General features: G+C 52.0%; 1 protein-coding gene across 6 annotated transcripts; it reads left to right on the top strand.

Annotated features, from left to right (window-relative positions):
• The first annotated feature begins 1,611 nt into the window (after positions 1–1,611).
• Positions 1,612–23,023, top strand: Hdgfl2 (HDGF like 2). Of its 6 annotated transcripts, none has more exons than XM_052746897.1 (16): positions 1,612–1,802; positions 4,041–4,117; positions 4,199–4,337; positions 16,433–16,633; positions 18,682–18,795; positions 18,869–18,939; positions 19,488–19,681; positions 19,753–19,828; positions 19,900–20,191; positions 20,504–20,607; positions 21,130–21,203; positions 21,325–21,395; positions 21,650–21,751; positions 21,858–22,068; positions 22,275–22,401; positions 22,760–23,023. In XM_052746897.1, exons 1-16 carry the CDS (start codon positions 1,731–1,733, stop codon positions 22,860–22,862), a joined length of 2,028 nt encoding a protein of 675 aa, XP_052602857.1. In that variant the 5' UTR covers positions 1,612–1,730; the 3' UTR covers positions 22,863–23,023. The 6 variants fall into 6 exon arrangements, with proteins under 6 accessions (XP_052602857.1, XP_052602856.1, XP_052602855.1 ...); XM_052746896.1 differs by having other exon boundaries at positions 22,757–23,023; XM_052746895.1 differs by having other exon boundaries at positions 18,869–18,940; positions 19,519–19,681.
• Positions 23,024–23,080: the final 57 nt, after the last annotated feature.

Genomic DNA, 23,080 nt, shown 5'->3' with positions numbered 1-23,080 from the left:
GTGGAGACCAAACTGGTCTTGAACTCACAGAGATCTGCCTATCTCTACCTCATGAGTGCTGGGATCATGTGTGTGCACCACCAAGTCCCCCAATATATATGTTTGAGAGAGGACATCACGTAGCTGGCCTTCAAATTCTGATCCTTCTGCCTCTACCTCTCAAGTGTTGAGATGACAGTTATGTGTCATCCCAGCAGAACAAAGGTGTGTGTGTGTGTGTGTGTGTGTGTGTATGCATGCAGTATATGTGCACATATGGTATGTGAGGGTGTGCATGTCCATTATCTGTGCAAAGACCAGAGTGGGACAATGGGTGACCTCACCTTTCAATTTACTCCTGGGACACAGGGGATCCATCTTCTGGCCTCCTCAGGCACCAGACACGCAGGTGCATACATACATTCAAGCAAAACATCCATATATATAAAATGAATTTTTTTAATTTAAAAAATGATACAGTATAAACATAAAAACGGAATGAATTACTTGTCCCACAGGCCTCAGGTGAAGGAAGAAGGCTGGCTGGCTCCACAAAGCTGTCCTCTGACTTCTATACATGTGTTGTGGCATGTACTTGCAAGCCCACACATATCACACACAGATTTTTTTAAATTTAAGAAATAAAAATAAGGCCAGGAGTGGTGGCATACATATTTAATCCCATGACTCGGGAGGCAAAGGCAGGAAGATCTCTGTGAGTTCGAGGCAAGCCTGATCTACATAGATTTCCAGGCCAATCAGGGCTGCTGAATGAGATCCTGTCTCCAAGTAATAAAATAAAATAAGAATACAAATAATCAAGTTATAAAATTCCCAAGCATAAAGATGTTATGAATATAAAATAGAAACATGTTACCTATTATAAACAACAACAACAAAAAAATAACAAAATTTTAAAATAAACCGAGAGTCTGCCCCCCTCCATTTCCAGACCCGCCCTCTCTGGAGACCCGCCCCTTCCCCTACCAACTCTCGGCGGGACTTTGATGGGCCCCGTTGAACCTGTTCTCTTGTCAGCCATTGGTCGAGTTGTAGCCAATGAGCTTCATTCTGTTAGGCTGTCAATAATCCGTCTTCTACGCTGATTGGATATATTTTTCTGATGTCATCCAAAAGCTTGTACAGTATGGTTGTTTAAGTCCCGCCCTTACTAGGCCCCGCCCCATCGCTTCTTGTTACTGGTTTCCCTCTTCCTTTCGCCTCCACCCCACCCAGTGACCCCAGAGGCCACGGCCACATCCCGCTCTTAGGCCCCGCCCCCGCTCCTATTGAAGCCCCGCCCTGTCTCAGTGCCTAATTAATCTAAGTCCCTTCACCCCGCCCCAAATCCTGACCGCGTCCCACCCTAAGCCCCGCCCCACCATTCCTCTCTAGGCTCCGCCCTGTAGCCTCTTGGGCCGCTGGTCTTTTACGTCCCACAACCTCCACCCCGCCCACTGGCCCCTAGGCCACGCCCTGAACTTCTGCTCCGTTATCCAATCCCGTTAACTAACTCTGCTCCAACCCCTTCCTTTATTGGTCCCCGCGCTTCTCTGTGGTCATGAGCGACGGTGACTGCGGCCCATGGCGAAGGGAGGGTGGGACTTCCGGGCGCGCTGAACCCAATAAGTAGGCGCCGGCCGGCGGCCCGTGCGGACGCCTCCGCCCCTCAGGCGTCCGACTCCCGCCTCCGGCTTCGCCTCCCACCGCCGCTGTTGCTGCTTCCCGCGGCCTGGCCCTCCGCCGACAGCATGCCGCACGCCTTCAAGCCCGGGGACTTGGTGTTCGCCAAGATGAAGGGCTACCCGCACTGGCCGGCCCGGGTGAGGCCGCGCGTGGACAGGCCCGGCGGAGTTGGCCGCCCCGAGCGGAGGGGCCGCGGGCGCGCGCAGGGAGGCTGGAATGGAGGCCGAGGGGAGGCTGAGGAGAGGTTGGGGCTGCGGGCTGAGGCGGCTGCACTGTGGCTCTCTGGAAGCTGAGGATCGCCTTCCTCAGGGACCACAGTGCCTGGGGTCTGGAGGGTCTTCGGGGCGGTCCCTAGTCTGAGGGACTTGTGTTCTGCGGTTCCGGATCCCGGCCCTGAGACCCACGGTCCCTCAGGGCTAGGGTATGGCAATTTAGTCTGAGTGACCTGCCTGGTGAGGTCCTGAGCCTCAGAGACGCACAGTCCTGCAGGGAACGGCTGTGGTGAGCTATCCTTGACCTCAGGAACCGGTGACACTGGGTCTGGGGTCCAGGACCTGAGAGACCAATGTACTAGAGTCTAGAAGTGCGTTTGGGGGATCCCAGGATCGTGGAGCCTGAGGGGTGTAGTGGGGCGTCGTGGGGCCCGAGGGGTTCATGGGCACCTTGGGATTGGAGTGGAAGGGCCAAATGATGGGAAGAGTCATTCTCCCAGGAGTTAGATGATGTGATGGCTAGAGGAGTAAGATGCAGCCCCAGAGGAGGGGACCCCATCTCCATTTAGGTCATGGGAGGAGAATGGGGACAGGTTGGAAGAAGTCTTTTCTGGGGACCTGGAGCCAGGCCCATAAAGGGACTTAGTGGGGTGGCTCACTTGGGAACAGGCAACTTTAGGCTGGGGCCAGGGGCTTTAGGGTTTCCTACTGAAGGAGGCTGTGGCCCAGGAGTGTAGATGTTTGGAGCTTGGGGTGCACAGGTTGTAGAATTCTGGCCCTGGCAAGAGGGCATATACACAGGGACCCCAAAGGCTTCAGTTGCCCCCCAGGACTTAGGGCAGGGACCACTCCAAGGCTGAAGTTGTCATCCATGTGGCAGGACTGAAGGGATTTTGGGTTGTGCAGATGGTGGCTGACATTCCAGGCCCTGGTGCACAAATCCAGTTGCATAGAGACAGAGTTTTGTTGCCTCCAAGTCTTAATGTAGAGGCCGAGGTTGGCTGTGTCTTCATGGGGGGACTGCATGGGGGTGGAGGTGAAAGGCCAGACAGCAGGGAGTTGCCATGGGGATGCCCAAGAGCAAGCTGAACGGGAACCAGCTCAGGAGGTGGCTCCTAGGTCAAGACCAGAGAGCTGTTGGCTTTCTGAGGTGTGAGACCATTGAGAGAAGCAGCCAGCCAGTCTGGCTTGAGGATACTTGTACATACGGTTTTCTGCATCCAGCCACCAGGGACCAGAAAACTAGTAGGACTAATGAGAAGTGAGGGATGGTGCTGGGTGCAGGCCAGGAAGGACCCAGCAGTCTCCCAGTTGTTGGGGAGGTGGGTGGGTAAAGCATCACCCAGCCCTGGGAATCCCACTGTGAGAGGGGAAACTGAGGGGCAAAACTTTGCAGTCGCCACTGCTCTCTCTAGTCTAGCTCTGCTCTCTGCGAAGCTCTTGTGCCCTCCCCCTTCCCAGCCTCCTCCAGCAGAGAGAGAACATTTCCAAGCACCTGATTGGAAGGGAAGGGGCTGCTAGCCTCCTGTGGGAAGGTGACTGACAGCTGCCGGAGCCCATGGGCTTGCATGAAGAGGGTGGGACTTCCGGGATGCTCTGGGCCTTGCTCCTGCAGCCCACCCCCCATCTTCTGCATCCCTGGAACTGCCAGCTCCACCTCTGGGGCGAGAGCAGACCTGACCTTCTTGCAGGAGGGGCAGTTGTGGGGGAGTCCTAGAAATGGGCAGAAGCTGAGCCTATGCCCACCCCTGGGGGCTTCAGGGGACCATACTGGGCCTGGCTCAAGTTAAGTACCTATCAGGGAGCCCAGCTTTCTACTTGGTAGAGAGAGAATCACTGTTGAGTGGCAGACAGGTAAGCAGGGAGTACCTTTAATCCCAATGCCCACTGCTTGGGAGGCAAAAACAGTCTGAGGCCAGCTTGGTCTCCATAGTTCCAGGACAGTCAGGGCTACATAGTGAGACTGTCTAAAAAAAAAAAAAAAAATTTTTTTTTAATGCCAAATTAAGGGGCTAAGGAACTAGTTTAGTAGGCCTAAGTTCAGACCTCCAGACTTGTGTTTGGAAGGTGCTTTGTCTCCCCAGGGTGTGCTTTTCCCCCCAAGTAAGTGGAGGTTTCCCGGCCCTCACCAGGAGCCCCCTAACCACCTGCCTCTCACTACAGATCGATGACATCGCCGATGGTGCTGTGAAGCCCCCACCCAACAAATACCCCATCTTCTTCTTTGGAACACACGAAACGTAAGTGTCCATCCCACAGAATGGTTTCTTTCCCAGGGTGCCCTGGCTCACCTGGACCTGGCCTGTGATTCCTTCCTCCAGGGCCTTCCTGGGACCCAAGGACCTGTTCCCCTATGACAAGTGCAAGGACAAGTACGGGAAGCCCAACAAGAGGAAAGGCTTCAATGAGGGGCTCTGGGAGATCCAGAACAACCCCCACGCCAGCTACAGCGCACCTCCGGTGAGTGCCTGGCGCCAGTGGGCAGTGGGTGTCTGGGGGTGTCTGGGGGTGGGGCTTCCTCAGAAGCTTCCAGACTGCTTTTTCATACCCTTCAGCACTGTGGATGCTGAGGATGCTGTGGATCAGGTCTTTCTTTGGGGTGGATGTGCTGGGCCCTACAGGGTGTGGACCAGCATCCTTGGTCTCTGCTCACTGTACTCCAGGAGCTACCCAGGTCATTACCACAGGTGTGTCTAGATACTATCCAGTGTTCACTGGGTGGATACTGGGGTGCAGACGCATCTATGGTGGGGACCACCATCTAAGGATGAGCCTGGGATTCAGAACAGGGTGTTACAGGTCAAGGTAGATGCTTCTCTAAGGTGAAAGGCTTTCTTTGGCTAACACTGTCCTCTGTCCCAGGACTCTCTTTGTGGATTGGGTAGGGTAAAGTTTGTGAATGTGAGAGCTCCTCATCAGGGAGGAGAAATAATGCCAAGAATCACAGAGATACCGTCTCCAGGGAAGTCTCTCTGGGGAGAGAAGGACTTTAAGTTGAAGTGAGGACTCAGCAGCTGCTTGCTGCCCAGCCTGATGACCTGAGTTCCATCCCCAGTACCCACATGGCAGGGAGGAAAACTGGCTCCTCTGTGTAACCCTCTGGCCCCCACACGGCAAACTAAGCAAATATAATTTCTAAAATTGAAAATTAGAAGTTGAAACTGATAGCCACTGTGGAAGGCTGGAAGGGGTGCCCACGTGGGTATTCTGGAGTGAGATAAGGGTAGAGGGTGTTGGGCTGCCCAGGGTCCTTTACTCTGCTGTTACTACTGCTTTAGGGTGTTGTTGATGTTGTTTCTTTGCACATGTGTGGTGTGTGCACGTGCACATCTGTGCATATCTGAAGATGGAGGTTGATATCAGTGTCTTCCTTGATCACTCTCCACCTTACATATTGAGCCACAGTTTCTCATGAGCCCCTAGCCCATTCAGTTGGCTGAATAAGTTCCAGGGATTCCCTGATTGTGTACTATGCACCTGGGCATGCAAGTGAGCTGCCTGACATCTCTGGCGACTCGGGGAACCTGAATTCAGGTGCTTTTGCTTGTACAGTAGGTGCTTTGCTGGCCGAGCCATTGCCTCATCCCCTGCCCTGGAAGTTACCACGAGAAGTAGCAAGGTAGCGTTGGCTTGGTAGGGCTGATTGTCCAGTTGGGAGGTAGCTACAGGGAGCGATCACACAAGCCAAAACTTGCTGTTAGTGAAGAAGGGCCACCTAGGTTTGCTGATAGTGAGCAAAGCAGGAATTGATGAGGGTCAGTCCCAGCCTTGCCTTTGCTGGTAGAAACCCAAGTCTTCTCATAGAGTCTGGTCGTGGTTGGACCTTGAGATATTTTTTTTTTAATGAATAAAAGATAGTTTATTATGGAACCATTTTGAGTGACCATGGCCTAGGAATATGAATTTAGGTTACCCCAAGTTCCATGTTCCAACGTGGGAGCAGTTGCATGAAGTTTTATAGTTTTACAGAACAAAGAAAGTCATAAATCAAAGCAAGTTTAAAATACGTTGGTGGATACATCGGAGAAATTGCTACAGCAAGGTGACTGGGGGAGCTTTTCTATATGCTGTCTGATGACATTCTCCTTAGCTTGTGGGTTGGTGAATTCTAGTGGTCTTCTAAGTTGATAGATTTTGAAAGGTTTTCATCTGTTTGTCATGGAGTGTTGCAGGGTTCACGCTGCAGGTGTCTCCTGAGCACTTCTGGCTCAGCTGCCTTTGTTGAGGGTCTGGGGACATTTTACTTCTGTTGTCTGTTCTGTGTGTGGAGAGTAGAGTGGCTCTTGTTGTGCGTCTCTCCTCTGTTCTGCTTGGGCAGGGGATCTGGAAGTTGAATGTGTCATGATCTCTCCTAGTACTCGTTTGAGTGCACTCTGGTTACACATTCAGAGCCTGTTGCCTGCTGGTGAATCATCACTGTATTTAATATTTATTGGACACCCACAGCTTGTGGGCACCATGCAGACAGATGTGGTCCTCGAGGAAACAAGACTTGAACATCAAGTGCTGAGACCAGCCAGTTCTCCACATGCCCCCAAACAGAGTGGCTAGAAGCTCTGAGAGCCCCTGGCTGCCCTGTGGTTCCCAGGTGCCCTCAAGGGGGACATGAGTGTGGAATGTAGATACCTACAGGCCTGTCCTCTCAGCATTCAGAGATGCTGAGGAAGGAGGATCACAAGCTTTAGGTTTGCTTGGGTTACAGAGTGAGTACAGACAGGGTCAGCATGGGCTATACACAGTGATACCTTGAATTAAACATAAGGAAAGAAAGGAAGGATTCCTGGGCCACCCTTGGAGTGGCCCTTCCAGGCATTGTTGAGATACTTTTGATACAACGTGTGTATGCAGGCCTTCAGACAGAAGCATGATTTTATGGGAAACTGAGCTGTCTCTTTTCCCTAAATTTTAGCTTAGTTTTACAGTCAGACAGGAATCCAAACTTGACATTCAGAAAGAGCACTGTTCTGTGAGGAGCCATCCTACCTCCCTGCCTCCCAGTTACTTTGTGTTGTTTTCTTTCCCAGATAGCCCTGCTGCAGCGCCTTCCTATTTCACAGAAAATCACACAGAGCTTTCTTTTCTTTTTTAAGATGTATTTATTTTTATTTTATGTGTATGAGTGTTTTGCCTGCAAGTATAGAAGTGCTCTAAGTGTGTGCCTGGTCTCTGAGGCCAAAAGAGGCTGCCAAATCCCTTATGAGTGCTAGAGATTCTTTTTTTTTTTTTTTTACCCCTCACTTTTCTTTTTTTTTTTTTTTTAAAGATTTATTTATTTATTATGTATACAGCATGTATGACTGCAGGCCAGAAGAGGGCACCAGATCTCATTAAAGGTGGTTGTGAGCCACCATGTGGTTGCTGGGAATTGAACTCAGGACCTCTGGAAGAACAGTCAGTGCTCTTAACCTCTGAGCCATCTCTCCAGCCCCCCCTCACTTTTCTTTATGACACATATTCCCCAATTTCTTCTGGTCCAAAGTTCTTTGAGAACATTCCATCAACCTTAGTCAATCATAGAGTAGACAGAACTGACTCAGCCATCCTGTGATTGGCCCCGCAGATAGCATAAGTTTTAAATGTGCCTCAGCCACATTCATCTGAATACATACGTGGTCCTTGGCACCAGTGATGTGTTAACTCAAGGAGCGTTTCCATGGAATGCACAGGTCTACACACTCACTAGCATTGTTATGTATGTTGAGTGCCCACTCCAGATCCAGTGAAAGCACAGAAAAGAAGTGGCTTGTCCCCTGGCAACAATACTGGGCCAGATGCTGGGGTTTGAACCCAGATCCTCTGCAAGGACAGCCAGTGCTCCTAACCATCTCTCCAGCCCCAGCTTTTTTAAGTGTTGGTTCAGAGCTTTGCGAGCTTAGCAGGGATCCTGGCCATTGGTGCATGCCGACAGACCAGCCTCCAGCTTTTGGGGGAGTTGTTTGTGAGTGGTGCACATGCAGAGGCCAGGGCAGAATGTGGGATATCATCCTCTGTTACTCTCCACTCTGTTGCTCTGAGACAGGCTCTCTGCACTGGAGGCTGCTGGGCTGGCTGCTTGGTGAGCTCCTGAGAGAGACCTGTCTCAGTCACAGACCTTCACAGCTATGGCTTCTCACATAGACACAGGTCCTCATGGTTCCTGAGGAAGGGCTTTTATCCACAGAGCCTTCTCTTTCAAACCATCTTGGGTTTTGTTGTTGTGGGTTTTTTTTGTTTTTTGTTGTTATTTTGAGATAAGGTCTTACTATGTAGCCCAGTGTGACCTCAAACTCACTAAAAAGGATGGCCTTGAACTCCTGATCCTCCTGTCTCTACCTCCCAAGGGCTGAAATGACAGGCATGTGTCACCATCCTACCCCGTCTCTTCCCTCTTCTGGCCAGGATGCCAGACAGTAGCAGTGCACTTAGGACCACAGTGCCTTTCAGCCCTGCTGTGGTCCTCAGTGGGGAGTTCTTCATTATATGTCTAGACACCCAGACGGTTTGCTTGGGCACCAAGAGGGGCCCAGCTAGGCTCTGAGGCCACTGAGACTTAAACCAAGCTACTCAACCATAGTGTTTTTTCCTTTTAGTTTGAGTTACATGCATGTGTGTCTCATTGCACTTCTGAAGGTCAGAAAACAACTGTGGTAGTTTATATTCTCCTTCTATGGGTTCTGGGGAACAAACTCAGGTTGCCAGGCTTGGCAGCAAGCACCTTTACCTGCTGTGCCCTTTCATTGGCCCTGATACAGTTTTTCAGGTAGGGAAAACTGGCTCTCTAGTAGGGTGGTGGATTTTGTATATCAGAAGGGCCCAAGCAGCACCCTGGCCTGGCTTGAACTTGAGTTTGTACCTGTCCTGCCTCAGCCTTGCAAGCACAAGATAACAGGTGTGGGACCCATTGTCATTCATGGCTGTAAGCCAATGACCTTAAAAGGGTCCCACTGAGCTGGAGAGACAGCTCATTTGGTAAAATGGTTGTCATGAAGTCAAAAGGACCTGAGTCTCAGCCAGGTGTGGGGCATGCTCCCCCACTGGGGAGGCAGAGGCAAGGGGATCCTTTGAGCTCCCACCAGCCAGCCTCACCACCTCAGTAAGTTCCAGGACAGTGCAGCCTTGCCTCATAAAGCAAGGTAGCCATCTTCTAAGTAGCACCAGCCAAGCTTGGCCCATTCTAGGCACACCTGTTTTTCATCATTCTTGTTCTGTTATATTTTGATTATGATGTATATAAACACACACACACACACACACACACACACACACACACATATATTGAGGTCAGAGGACAACTTGCAGTAGTTGATTCTTTTTTTTTTACCATGTGGGTTTTGAGGATCAAACTTCAGGGCATCAGACTTGGTGGCAAGCACCTTTACTCACTGAGCCATATCACCAGCCCTGTAATGTTTTTGTTTTTTTACCATGCATCCCAGGCTGGACTCAGTCAGGAACCTCAGCTCAGCCTCCCCCAATGCTGGGATGAGGAACAGAAGCCTCAGGCCTGGCTTCTGTCTAGGGCTCTCAAGATAGTTAGCAACACATTGGGCTGGGTGCAGAGCACAGGCTCCTGATGCTAGGCATGTTCCTTCCCTTCTGACTGGCACCTGTGCCCACAGGCTACTGAAAAGGAGACACTTGGTATAGAATCCCACTCCAGAGGCACTCAAGCCCTGGGTCTCTGTACCACACCTATATGCTGTTTTACTTCTATGTCCTGCCTGACCGTCAGGGTTAGGGACAGTGTGAGGTCAGCACTCAGTGAACACTGGGCATAGCCACTGTCTTAGTTAGGGTTTCTTTTGCTATGATGAGACACAATGACCAAAAGCAACTTGGATAGGAAAGGGTTTATTCAGCTTACACTTACATATCACTGTTCCTCTTAAAAGAAGTCAGGACAGGAACTCAAATAGGGTAGGAACCTGGAAGCGGGTAGATCTCTATGACTTCGAGGCCAGCCTGGTCTACAAAGTGAGTTCTAGGACAGCTAGATCTGTTACACAGAGAAACCGTGTCTTGAAAAAACGAAACCAAAACCAACAGACTAGCTATCACACCACCCTCTGGAATACACAACTGGTCTGGACTGCTCTGCTGTGGTCACTTCTTAATTCATCCAGACAGACACTGAACACCATCTATTTTTATTTTTGAAATTTTGAAACAAGATCTTACTATGTAGCCCAGGCTGGCCTGGAACTCATGATTCTTCTGCCAGTCTCTTGAGTACTAGGAAGACAATTACGTGCCATGATGCTCAGCCTTGAGGAGCAATGTTTTGTTGGTGTCCTGTTGTTTTGGAGACAGGGTCTTATGGCAAGTGCATGCCATGGTGCAAGTGTGGAGATGAGAAGACAGCCTTCCCTTCCACCTTATTTGAAGAAGGGTCTCTTGTTCTGTGTAGGCCAGACTGCCTGCCAGCTCCCAGGGATTCTCCTGTTTCTATCATGGTAGGCATGCCTTGATTATAGCCACGTCTAACTTCCATGTGGGTTTGGGGGTTGGAACTCCAGTCCTCACGCTTGCACAGCAAACACTTTTCTCCTCCATCCATGGCATCTGTCCACTACCCAAGCTTCAAGGCCACAGTGGGCCTGGGCTGCAGGTTTCATGCTGACCTGCTGAGTTGTGCAGCTGATGCACGCCCTCTTTGTGCCCTTGTCCTGCAAGATCAGGACACCCTATACTCTGTGTCATCCATGAACAGTGGCTCTCCATGGTGTGATATTGCCCTGCCTTTCCATGCTCACCACGTGGCATTGTCTTCTTGGGAAGGGGACCTGTGCTGTCATTTCTAGGGTGAAAGGAAGAGAGGGTAGAGTCAGAGTCTCATACCCACTGTGGGTGAGGCGTGTCTTACAGTCCACACAGGCCCTTGTTTTTCCCTCTCTGTATGTTTGGTTTGGGGTTCACCCTTACTTAAGCATCACAGTTCAAAATGGTTCAGGCAGGCCTGTGTCATAGCTCTTTGGCCACATGTGAAGCTCTTTGGCCCTGTGAAGATAAATGGAACAGCTGGGCTGTACCGGCACCTGGTTTTCACTTGGTGGGCTCATTAGCCTGGGCTTGGGTCTATGCTGAGGATTCAGCCTCTGCTCTCAGTTGGGAAAGATACAGGACTTTATGAAGACCGCTGAAGAGCTGCTGCAAGCCCTCCTCCCTCCTTCCCTCCCTCCCTCCCTTCCTTGCTTTTGAGACAGGATTTCATATAGCCCAGGCTAGCCTCAGACTCCCTTTGTTGCTGAAGGTGACTTTAGACTGTCTTTGCCTCTCACGTGCTAGGTGATGAGTCTTACCTGTGTTTCCATGCTTTGGTGTGAATTGCCACACTTGGGCTCAGGCTGGGAGACCTGGACTACTTCATCTCCCTTTCTGGTCTCCTGTCTCCTGTTCATTTCTGCTCTCATCCGTGTCTGCCCTTCAGGGCTCCTGGGATCTGCTCCATGGCTTTTTCTCTCAGCCTCTGCAGTCCCCCATCCCCTGTCCTTCATGCCCACTACAGTCACTCCAAGGTAGTATCTTTTTAAACACCAGGTTCTTAGACTTACATTTATATCTATGTGCTGTCTGGTTTTATGTCAGCTTGACACAGCAGAGTCATTTGGGAAGAGCCATACAGATTGGCCTGTAGGCAAGCCTGTGGTGCATTCTCTTGATTGAAGATTGATGTAGGAGGGCTCAGCCCGCTGTGGATGGTGCCATCACTGGGCTGCTGGTCCTGGGGTCTATGAGAAAGCAGGCTGAGCAAGCCAGTAAGCAACACCCTCCCTGGCCTCTGCATCAGCTCCTGCCTCCAGGATCCTTCCCTGTTTGAGTTCCTGCGGACTTCCTGGATGATGAGCTGTAAGCTGAAATAAACCCTTTCTGCCCCAAGTTGATTTTGGTCATGGTTTGTTTTTGTTTGTTTGTTTTGTTTTGTTTTTTGTTTTTTTTTTTTTAATCACAGCAATAGAAACCCAGTGGTGGTATATACCTTTAATTCCAGCACTCGGGAGGCAGAAGCAGGAGGATCTCTGTGAGTTTGAGGCCAGCCTGCTCTACAAATCGAGTTCCAGGACAGGCTCAAAAGCTACACAGAAACCCTGTCTCAAAACCAAAAAAAAAAAAAAAGAAAGAAAGAAAGAAAACTACAAGTAACATAAGTTGGTATCAGGAGTGGGGTATACAGATACGACCATGTGTTTTGGGGGGGATTTGCGGTACCATTTAAGTTGGGCTGAGAAATCCATTGAGTGCTCAGAGCTCAGTGGACTGTTCTGTGGGAGCCTGGAAGATAAAAGTGTTGAAAGCAGTGCAGATGATGGAGGCCTGGCTTCTGAAGTTTTGAGAGTCCTTTAAGGATTCTATTGGGCCGTTCCACTAATGTGAAACCTTTGCTTTGCTGGGACATCGATGCTGGTCAGCTGGGGCTAAAGTGGAGCCGGCGGTGGTGGCGCACGCCTTTAATCCCAGCACTCGGGAGGCGAGCCAGGCGGATCTCTGTGAGTTCGAGGCCAATCTGGTCTCCAAAGCGAGTTCCAGGAAAGGCGCAAAGCTACACAGAGAAACCCTGTCTCGAAAAACCAAAAAAAAAGAATCAGTAGTGATGGAGGCCAGCTTCCCTGAGGTGAAATCTGGGAAGTGTTTCTTCAGGGTTAGCACACAGAGGCTGTAGTTCAGAGGGGACTGAGCCTGCATCTCATGCTGGCAGCCAAACTTAGTCCTGTGCAAGAATCCCCCAGGTGGTGCTGCTTTGAAGGCCTGAAGAGATCTTGGAGAGCAGCTGAGGCTTGGCACTGGGAGAGGCCAGGAGAGGCCACTGGTGAAAGTGTAGTCTCAGTTGTAATAGAAGCCCCAGGATTGAAGGGTCATGCAGAGTGACTGAGGCTTGGCACTGTGTGGCTGGGTCAGAGTACTTGAAGAACGCCCACATGAGGCCCCTGGTGAAGGTGCAACTCAGTTGTAGAGACCTCGGTATTTTGAGGTTGACAGTGGCATAGGATGAATGACAAAGGACAGCAGCAGATGTGGAGTGGAGCTGGCTGTGTGTGTTTCAGATGGTAGAGCCAGAGAAGCCACTGCCAAGGCCTTGGCAGCTCAGTCTCCATTGAGTTATGCATAGCCAGGCTTGGGTTTTACTTGTATCTTATTTCAACCTATTTAATCCCACAGCTGAGAGACTTTGGATATTTTTGAGAAACTTTGAAAGAGACTGAATTTATTTTGTTTTTCGAGATAGGGTTTCTCTGTATATCCCTGGCTGTCCTATAACTCACTCTGTAGACCAGGCTGGCCTTGAACTCACAGAGATCCACCTTCCTCTGCCTCCCAAGCGCTGGGACTAAAGGCGTGCACTACCACCTCCCAGAAAGACTGAACATTTTTGTTGTTTGTTTGTTTTTTTTTTTTTTTTTTTTTGGTTTTTCGAGACAGGGTTTCTCTGTGTAGCTTTGCGCCTTTCCTGGATCTCACGCTGTAGACCAGGCTGGCCTCGAACTCACAGAGATCCGCCTGCCTCTGCCTCCCGAGTGCTGGGATTAAAGGCGTGCGCCACCACCGCCCGGCTGTTGTTTGTTTTCGTTTGTTTTGTTTTGGAAATAGGGTCTCACTATGAAGGTCTAGGTGTCTTGGCATTTTCTATGTAAACCAGGCTAGCCTCAAACTCAGAGATATACCTAGCCGGACTTCATTGCTGTGTGTCCTGGCTGTCCTGGAACTGCTGGCTGTCCTGGAACTCACCCTATAGACCTGGCTGGCCTCGAACTTAGAGATACGCCTGCCTCTGCCTCCTGAGTGCTGGGAATAAAGGCGTGCGCCACCACGCCCAGCAAGGATAAACTTTTAGTGTTTGAATTTTTAAAGACTGTAGTACTTGTAAAGTTATTTATATTGTGATATTAATATTAACATATTAGGAAAAGTTCAATAGTGATGTGTTTGTGTGTCAAGTTAACAAGAGGTCAATTGTGCTGGGTGGTTTTATGTCATCTTGGCACATGCTAGAGTCACTTGAGAAGAGGAACGTACCTCAGTTGAGAAAATGCCCCCACCAGATTAGCCTGTGCATGGGTATGTCTTTGTGATATTTTCTTGATTGATGATTTATGTGGGAGGCCTCACCTACTGGGTGGTGCCACCCCTGGGCTGGTGGTCCTGGGTTCTATCAGAAAGCAGCCTGAGCAAGCCATGAGGAATAAGCCAGTTAAGCAGCACCCCTTCATGGCCTCTGCATCAACACCTGCCTCCAGGATCCTGGTTTGCCCTGTATGATGAACCACAAGCTATAAGAGAAAGTAAGCCCTTTCCTCCACAGGTTCATTTTGGTCATTTTTGTTTAGTTTTTTTTTTTTTGTTGTTGTTGTTGTTGTTTTTACTGCAGCAATGAAATGTATGGTGGGTGCTGCATGCTACAACACTTGGGAAAGTCAGGTGATAGCTTGCGGAGTTGGTTCTCTCCTTCCACCATATGCATCCTGAGGCTCAAGCTCAGGTCTTCAGGCTTGACAGCAAGTGCCTTTACCAGCTGAGTCTCTCCCTGACCCTTAACACTAGATTCTTGGGTGTATAAGAATGATTAGCGTTGGGCGCTAGTGGCATACACCTTTAATCCCAGTACTTAGAGAGGCAGAGGCAGATGGATCTCTGTGAGTTCGAGACCAGCCTGGTCTATAGAGTGAGTTCTAGAACAGCCAAAGCTACACAGAAAAATTCTGTCTCAAAAACCAAAAAAAAAAAGAATGATCAGCACTCTGGAAGCAAAGGCAGATGGATCTCTGTGAGATCAAGGCCTGCCTGATGTAGATAGTGAATTCGAAGACAGCCAGAGCTACATAGTGTGAGACCCTGTCTCAAAAAAACAAACAAAAAAGAATGATCAGAGCTGTTTGTGTGGTCCGGGCCTACAGTCCCAGCCGGGGGCAGCAGGAGGATACCATCGGGGAAACTGTACTCTCTGCAGTTTCTGTTTACCGGTGTTGGTGTATTTGCAGCCGGTGGGGCTTTCACCACAGTGTGACTGCAGCACCTTCCACTCCACAACACTGTGGTACTTACCCTGCCCTCAGCACTTTGCTTTTCCACCCAGATCCACCCACTGTAGACAGAGGCCCACACTGCAGGGCCGCCACCATCCTGTGCAGTGCAGGCTGGCCTAGAACTATAATGCAGCTGGGGTTTTAGGCCTGCGTTGCACACTGGTGGCCATGCTAGCTATGCTCACTATCTCTGGCTGTACTGCATCTTTCTCACTCCTTACTTGATGCAAGTTTGAGTTCTTTCCAGACATGGTTCTTGAAAAATGAGCAACTGCCCCCATCCCACCCCTACCCCGACCCTCAGGCAACAGTCATGTGGAATGACAGTGACAGGGGTTCAAGTACTGTGCCAGGGAGGTCCAGTACTGTCACTGCTTTTACCTGTTGCCTCCCCTTAGACAGCTCCCTGAGGCCCAGACCAAGTCTTACTTCTAGCACATAGTAGGTGCCCCATAGTGTGCATTGGATGAGTGAGGGGCAGACTGAACACAACTGGGGCTCACACATTCTCCCTGCGCCCTGAGGCTTCTTGTGTCACCTGCCTACTGGTTTCAGAACCTCGGTAAGCCCGTGCGTGAGCTCACTACAGCCTCATCCTCAGTCTCTCTGCCTCACTGCCTTCTCTCTCTGTGCCCTGACATCCCAGCCTCTTCCTTTTGTCAAGAGGACCCTCACTCCCTCGGGCCACTTGTGACCCACATTTTGTCCTCTGCCTCTTGGCAGGCCTTCCTGAGCGCCCAGTGCAAATCCTTCACTTCTTGGTCCTCACAGCTATGCAGTATTTTCTGTCCTCCTGGTCACTGTTTAGGAGCCTTGTGTGGTCCACCTGTCCCTAAGTCGTCAGCTCCTAAGTTGAATTGGAGACCAAGCAGCAGTCACTGTTCTATACAGAGCCTGTGGTGTGGCTGGTCTGTGGCTGCTGCCCGAGTGGGCATTGTGAGGGTAATGAGTTTAGCAGTGCCCTGGAGGCTGGCTTTCTTCTCATAGTACTAGGGAGCTTGAAAAAAAGCCAAGCCAGGCCTGTTTGGTCAGTCCTGTCATCCCATCATAACATGAAGGCCAGCCCAGGATGGACAAAGTATGTTCCAGGAGAGCCTTGGCTTCATAGTACCATATCTAACATAGAAAATAAAAAGAAGGCTGGGGTTGTGGCTCAGTGAGATCATGCCTAACATGCCTGAAGCCCTGTGCTCTGTCCCCAGTAGCAAACACAAAAACAAAACTCACAGTTTTCATGAGCCCTTGCTGTGGTCTACACACTACCCTGACTTCACATGACAGCTCTATGCCACCTTTGCAACCTCATGGGTTAAAGCTGTGATCTCCCCTTGCTTGCATGGAAACTGAGGCACAGAGTTAAAACACTTACCCTGCATCTGACTGCCATGCCCACCATAGACATCGCCATCTTGGCCCTCCTGCCTCAGTTCCCCAGCTTATGAGTGAGGTGGCCAGACCCTGAGCCTGTATTCCCAGTGTTAGATGCTGTCTGCCCAGTTACCAGGGGCTAGGAAGTTTACCTGGCCCCTTGGTGACATATGTCTGTCACCCCAACCATAGCCTGTGAGCTCCTCTGACAGCGAGGCCCCCGAAGCTGACCTAGGTGGTGGCAGTGATGGGGACAAGGATGAAGAGGCCCGGGGGGTCATGACCGTGACAGCTGTGACCACCACAGTCACCAGTGACAGGATGGAGAGCGACTCTGACTCTGATAAGAGCAGTGACCACAGTGGCCTGAAGAGGAAGACGCCAGTCCTGAAGGTAGTGTAAAGTGGGTGGTCTCTCCAGGCCTGTCCCCTTGTGGCCCTTCGCTTTGTCCTGCCCCTCTCAGTAGGCATTGTTTTTGTTGTTTTGTTTGAGGCCCAGTCAGGCCTGAAACTTGTACTCATTTTTTACAAGAACTGAGGTAAAATTCAGATTTCAGATACCTTGATTGATTCTCTTAGAGGGTGGGGTGTGGCTCTCATTGATGTTTTTAATCTATGTGTGTGATAGGTGCATGTTTCTGTTCCTATGTACAGAGGCCAGAGGTTGACATCAGGCCCCTTCCTCAATTTCTCTTAGTCTTGTATTTTGAGACAGTCTCTCCCTGCACTTGGGAGCTCACCAGTTCCACTAGGCGCCAGCAAGCCTGGAGACCTTGTCTCTGCCTCCCCAGATCTGGATTACAGATGTGGGTTTGCTTTTTTGTTTTTCCTGTTTTATTTTCTGCATATGGGTGTTTTACCTGCATGTATGTCTGCACACCTCATTTGTGTCTGATGCCCAAAGCAAAGACATTGTTGGATCTCCTGGGAAAGAGTTGTGAATGTTTAGTTTGTTTATTTGAGACAGTGTCTCTGGCTGGAGAGATGGCTCAGCTGTTAAAGACTAGGCTCACAACCAAAAATATAAGAGACAGCGTCTCACTGTGTACCCTGGTTGTCCTGGAACTTACTATGTAGACTAGACTGGCCTTGAACCTAGAGATCTACCTGCCTCTGCCCCAGGTGCTGGGATTGGGGTGGTTCCACCACTCCTGGCTTGTAGTTACTGATGGTTGTAAGCAGCCTTGTGCATGCTGGGAACCACGCCTAGATCCTTTTTTTTTTTTTTTTTTTTTTTTTCGAGACAGGGTTTCTCTGTGTAGGGAACTCACTCTGTAGCTCAGGCTGGCCTCGAACTCACAGAGATCCACCTGCCTCTGCCTCCCAAGTGCTGAGATTAAAGGCGTGTGCCACCACTGCGCCCAGCTGCCACTGATCTTAAATGCGAAGCCACCGCTCAAGCCACAACCCCTTTTTTTTTCTTTTTTTTTTTTAATTTATTTATTTATTATGTATACAATGTTCTGCCTGCATGTGTGTCTGCAGGCCATAAGATGGCACCAGATCTCATTACAGATGGTCGTGAGCCACCATGTGGGTGCTGGGTATTGAACTCAGGGCCTCTGGAAGAACAGCCAGTGCTCTTAGCCTCTGAACCATCTCTCCAGCCCGCCACAACCCCTTTTTAAAGTCTATTTTTCATCATGTCTATGATTTGTGCCTTGGGGGAGGGTGTACATTCATGCAGGTGCCTGTGGAGACCAGAGGTGTCAAATCCCCTAGGGCTGGATTACAGATGGTTGTGAGCCTCCGAGTGGGCGCTGGGGACCAAGCCTGGGGCCTCTGTGAGAGCAGCCAGTGCTCTATCTATGGAGCTGCTGCTCCAGCCACACATGGGGCTTTTCTACGTGGGTGCAAGGGATGGGTCTCAGGTCCTCGGGCTGGCACAGTAGGCACTCTTACTGCTGAACTGTCACCCCTGTGCTTTACATACTGTTTGTCCATGTCAGTGGACGCCTCTTGGCCGCAGGGAGCTGCACTGCCTCCTCTACAGTTCCTGCTGAGGGCCTGCTCTCTCCCCCAACCCCCACCGTGTGTGTGTGTGTGTGTGTGTGTGTGTGTGTGTGAGATTTTCCTTTTGATACAGAACTTGTGACATAAAATGAGACATTCTGAGGCATAGTCCTCACCATCTGTCTCCAGAAAGTTCTGGCCCCATCAGATACTGTCCCCAAGCCCCTGGCACCTGCCACGTCCTCACCCCCACCCCACCTGCCACACACACACACACACACACACACACACTCTTCCTCTCTCTCTCTGGTTCTGATAACTGAAGGGATAGGGAGCTCCTAGGAGTGGGATCTGCGTTGTGTGTGCCTCTGTATGTGACGCGCATCATCATCCCAGAATTCAAGAGCACCAAGGCACATACGAGGGTGCTATCTGGAATCTGGAGCCAGGACTGTCCAACTGTTGACCCAGCCTGGCCCTGCCTTCCAGATGTCAGTCTCTAAACGAGCTCGGAAAGCCTCCAGCGACCTGGATCAGGCCAGTGTGTCCCCATCGGAAGAGGATTCCGAGAGCCCATCTGAGTCAGAGAAGACCAGCGACCAGGTGAGTGAACAACAGCCCCCAGGACAGCCTGGCCTGGCAGCCAGCACCCTGACACTCCTGTCTCTCCACTCAGGACTTTACCCCAGAGAAGAAGACAGTAGCCCGGGCACCACGGCGGGGTCCTCCAGGAGGACGCAAGAAGAAGGTAAAGTGCTGTGCCCAGGTCCCGAGGAGCCACTAGCATCCTAAGGGGCCTTCGATGGCAATGGTACTTGGGTACCCAGGTGCAGTGATGCCCCTGGGGCCTGTGGGTCACTGCTCCCAGGGGACCCCACTCACCAGGATTGGAAAATCAGGTCTTGTGTGCTGGAACGTTGTGGCATCAAAGGTCACATGTGCATGTCGGGGTGAGAGGACTTGTGTTCACAAGACTGCTTGTGCATGTGCAGATGTGTTCGTGTATCTGTGGCCGTGTGTGATGTGGATGGTGTATATTGTACTGTGGCATGCATGCGTGCGTGCGTGCGTGCGTGCTGTGGGGAACTGGACAGTACGAGGGAGGACGCAGACCTGGCCACCTATGCAGGTTTTCAGTGCACACCTGCCCTGGAAAATCCCTGGGCTTGGCCCTGATCCTGTCCCCAGGAGCTATCCAGGCTGTCCAGGACTCATGTTCTTGCTGTGGGTGAGGCATAGAACTGTGTCCTTTGGGGACTGCAGCTGCCTCTGCCCCATCACCTTCACTCTGTGCGACACCCCACTGGCTCTGCCTGTCCCCAGAAGGTGCCTGCAGCCTCAGATTCAGACTCCAAAGCCGACTCAGATGGGGCCAAGGAGGAGCTTGTGGCTGCAGCACGGCCGTCCCCATCCTCCTCCTCGTCCTCTTCATCCTCTTCCTCCGACTCAGATGTGTCTGTCAAAAAACCCCCTCGAGGCAGAAAGCCAGGTAAGGCCTGAGCCAGCCTCAGTGTAGCCCTGGGAAGCCATGGAGAGAAGGTCACCCCTCCTTTTTCGCAGCTGAGAAGCCACCCCCCAAGCCCCGAGGGCGGAGACCAAAGCCAGAACGGCCACCTTCCACCTCCAGCAGTGACAGGTGGGTGTCAGCTGGTGATGTGGGGGCTGTAAGGTATGCTGGGGTCCCCGCTGATGAACTTTTCATCCCAGTGACAGTGACAGTGGTGAGGTGGACCGCATCAGTGAGTGGAAGCGGCGTGATGAGGAGCGGAGGCGCGAGCTGGAGGCAAGGAGACGACGGGAGCAGGAGGAAGAACTCCGGCGACTGCGAGAGCAGGAGAGGGAGGAGAAGGAGCGCCGCAAGGAGCGGGCAGAGCGTGGAGGCAGCAGTGGGGAAGAGCTGGAGGATGACGAGCCTATGAAGAAGCGCAGCCGCAAGGCCCGGGGCCGGGGCACACCGTCCTCCTCTGACTCAGAACCCGAGGGGGAGCTTGGGAAAGAGGTGCGTGGTACCCCCTCTTCACCTGAGGCCCCAGGCGCTGGCCCTGGGCTCCACTCCTTTATTGAGCACCTACTGGGTACTGGGACCTATCCTGGGTATTGGAGATAGGGTGGTAACAGAGCCCAGGGTCCTGGCCATAGAAGATAGGGACAGCCAGTTGAGGGTCCTTCCAGAGTATAGGGCTTGCCTATTGCATTGATCCCTGGATTCCATACCTCTATGGAAGACCAGGGAAGCCATAGCCCACATGTGCTGGGTGGGGGTGGGACAGGCTGCCCCTAAGGCAGCAACCCTGTCCTCTGGCCGCTGTAGGGGAAGAAGTTGGCCAAGAAGTCCCAACAGCCAGGCTCAGAGTCTGCAAAGAAGCCCGGGCAGAAGGAGAAGAGAGGGCGGCCGGACGAGAAGCCACGAAACAGGTTAGCGCCTGTCCTGAGCCTTGGATCTAATCCCTCTCCCCTCGGCCCGGCTGTTGAGTTCAGCCTTAGAGCTGCATCCATCCTAGGGTTCCAGCTCTTAGGACTGCAGTCTCCCCTGGAGCCATGTGTGGCAGTCAGACTAGGAGCTCCTGGCCTGTAGTAGGTGGAGGCCAGCAGCACTGCCCAGCACCCTGCAGGGCCCAGGACCCAAAGAGCCATCCAACCAGTGTCCACAGCACCCAGGGGACAGCATACCCAGCACGGTGGCTTTAACTTTGAGCCTGCAAGTGGAGAGGTGCAGCTCATCTCTGCTCTCAAAGTGACCCAACTGTTTCTGATCAAAGCTGCCCGTGGGGACCAGAAGTGTGGCACAATGGCCACACAGCACGGGGTGTGATGTGCTGAGCTTCTCATGGTTAGCCTGGTGCACAGAAGCAGAGGAGGGCCCCAGGACCTGGCCTGGCTGGCTGTCCTCACCTAGGGCCTTTCAAGGTGGCCTGTCTGATGGGAGCCTCTTCATAGGCCTGTAAAGGTGGAGCGGACGCGGAAGCGGTCTGAAGGCCTCTCGCTGGACAGGAAGGGGGAGAGGAAGAAAGGTGAGCACTAGCATTGGTGCAGGGTTCCAAGGCCCTGGGTGCAGGCCTGTGGTGGTGGAAGGCTGGGCCACCTGGTAGCCCGGGCCAGAGCACCCTGCTCAAGCCCGTGTCTCCTGCCCAGAACCTTCTGTAGAGGAGAGACTGCAGAAGCTGCACAGCGAGATCAAATTTGCACTGAAGGTCGACAACCCAGTAAGATGCCTGCTGCGCAGCCCACAGGGTCACAGCCCCACGCTGTCCTGAGATGGGTGCTTTCCTTAGCCACCTCCTTTCAGGCTCCTTGGAAGTCTTGGGAAACTGAGGCAGGGTCCCCCAGGTTGGAGAGTGGTTTCATATTGCCTCAGGAAACTCCACCCCCACGCCCATACCCTACAATCTCCCCTGGGGACAGCAGGTGGCATCCTAGAAGTCAGCCAGAGCTGCTTTCCACTCTTCCTGCCTTGCAGGACGTGAGGAGGTGTCTGAACGCACTGGAAGAGCTGGGGACCCTGCAGGTGACCTCTCAGATCCTTCAGAAGAACACAGATGTGGTAGCCACACTGAAGAAGGTATGGCATGGGGCACTGGGGCAGAGCACCTGGAAGATGGTGGTCCAAGGGGAGAGCTTGGGGACACAGCCAGCGGCCCTGCTAAGATTAGCCTCCTGGTGGCTAGATTCGCCGGTACAAGGCCAACAAGGATGTGATGGCGAAGGCAGCAGAGGTCTACACCCGGCTCAAGTCACGGGTCCTGGGGCCAAAGGTTGAGGCTCTCCAGAAGGTGAACAAGGCTGGAGCCGAGAAGGAACGGGCTGACGGCGAGAAGGTGGAGGAGCAGCCAGGGGAGCAGGCTCCCAGAGAGCTGGTAGAGGATGAGCCCAGCACCGGTGAGGACTGCCTGTACCCGGCCAATTGGACAGGTCGAGACTGCATGTGTTCACCCCCAGCACGCTTACTAGACCCAACTACATTCTGGGATAGCTGGCATAGCTCCACTGGGTGCCAGCAGTTGGGTGTTAGCAGTGTTCTCTAGGCCACAGCACCTATATGCACCTACACTGTTTGTAAGTTCATGATGACCCTGTCACCCTAGATCTCTCAGCACCTGTGAATGGCGAGGCTGCATCCCAGAAGGGGGAGAGCACAGAAGACAGAGCACAGGAAGATGGGCAGGACTCAGAGGACGGCCCACGGGGCGGCTCCTCAGAAGAGCTGCATGAGTGAGTGTCCCTGGGGCATTAGGCACATTCCCTGCACGATGGAGCTCTCACCCCACCCCTACCACATCTTGAGGCCAGCCAGAACACTGATTGTGGCCATCAGGCTACCAGGCTTCCAGCTACTTGTGCTCTGGGAGGGGCTTCCTGCTGACTGTCCAGGGGTGGCCCTAGTATCCACCATGAGTACCTGCTACTGGACTGAGCTACGATTGGCCTGGGGAAGGTCAGGAAGGCCACACTAGACAGGTGCTGTCAGCAAGGAAGGACGTTACCCCTTTTTGGCTGCCCACCCACCCGATGGCCCTGTGGCAGCACCAGGTAACTGCATCCTGACCGACCTTCACTATGCTCCCAGCAGCCCTCGGGACAGCTCCGACCCCGCCAGGCCTGGGAGTGAGCATCAGGAGCATGAGAGGGTGCGGCTGGCCTCCGAGTCTGCTGATGATGACGAGGACAGCTGAGCTCCAGCCACCATGGCCATGGTGCCATGTCCGTCCCCAGCCTCCCAGGGAAGTGCTGCGCTGTTTGTATTTGTGGCCTGGGCCTTTCTGCCTAGTTCTGTGATTTCAATTGACATGAAATGGCTATAAAGGGTTTTATAATGAAAAAGAAACAGCTTTTATTGGCTTGGTGTTCTGATGTGAAATGCAGCTGGGCTAGGGCCAGGGCACTATGCCTG

The sequence above is a fragment of the Peromyscus californicus genome, unplaced genomic scaffold, assembly GCF_007827085.1.
Source record: "Peromyscus californicus insignis strain IS unplaced genomic scaffold, ASM782708v3 Scaffold_1__1_contigs__length_55948999, whole genome shotgun sequence".
NCBI classification, from domain to species: domain Eukaryota; kingdom Metazoa; phylum Chordata; class Mammalia; order Rodentia; family Cricetidae; genus Peromyscus; species Peromyscus californicus.
Note: the sequence above shows the minus strand (reverse complement) of the source record. Positions and strands in the feature narration are given on the sequence as shown.

Excerpts from the sequence above, each read along its gene's own strand:
- Hdgfl2 (XM_052746896.1), top strand. The coding sequence starts at position 1,731 with ATGCCGCACGCCTTCAAGCCCGGGGACTTGGTGTTCGCCAAGATGAAG. Across the intron at positions 18,796-18,868 it reads CAGAGAAGACCAGCGACCAG|GACTTTACCCCAGAGAAGAA; the intron begins GTGAGTGAACAA and ends CTCTCCACTCAG. Across the intron at positions 19,829-19,899 it reads TCCACCTCCAGCAGTGACAG|TGACAGTGACAGTGGTGAGG; the intron begins GTGGGTGTCAGC and ends TTTTCATCCCAG.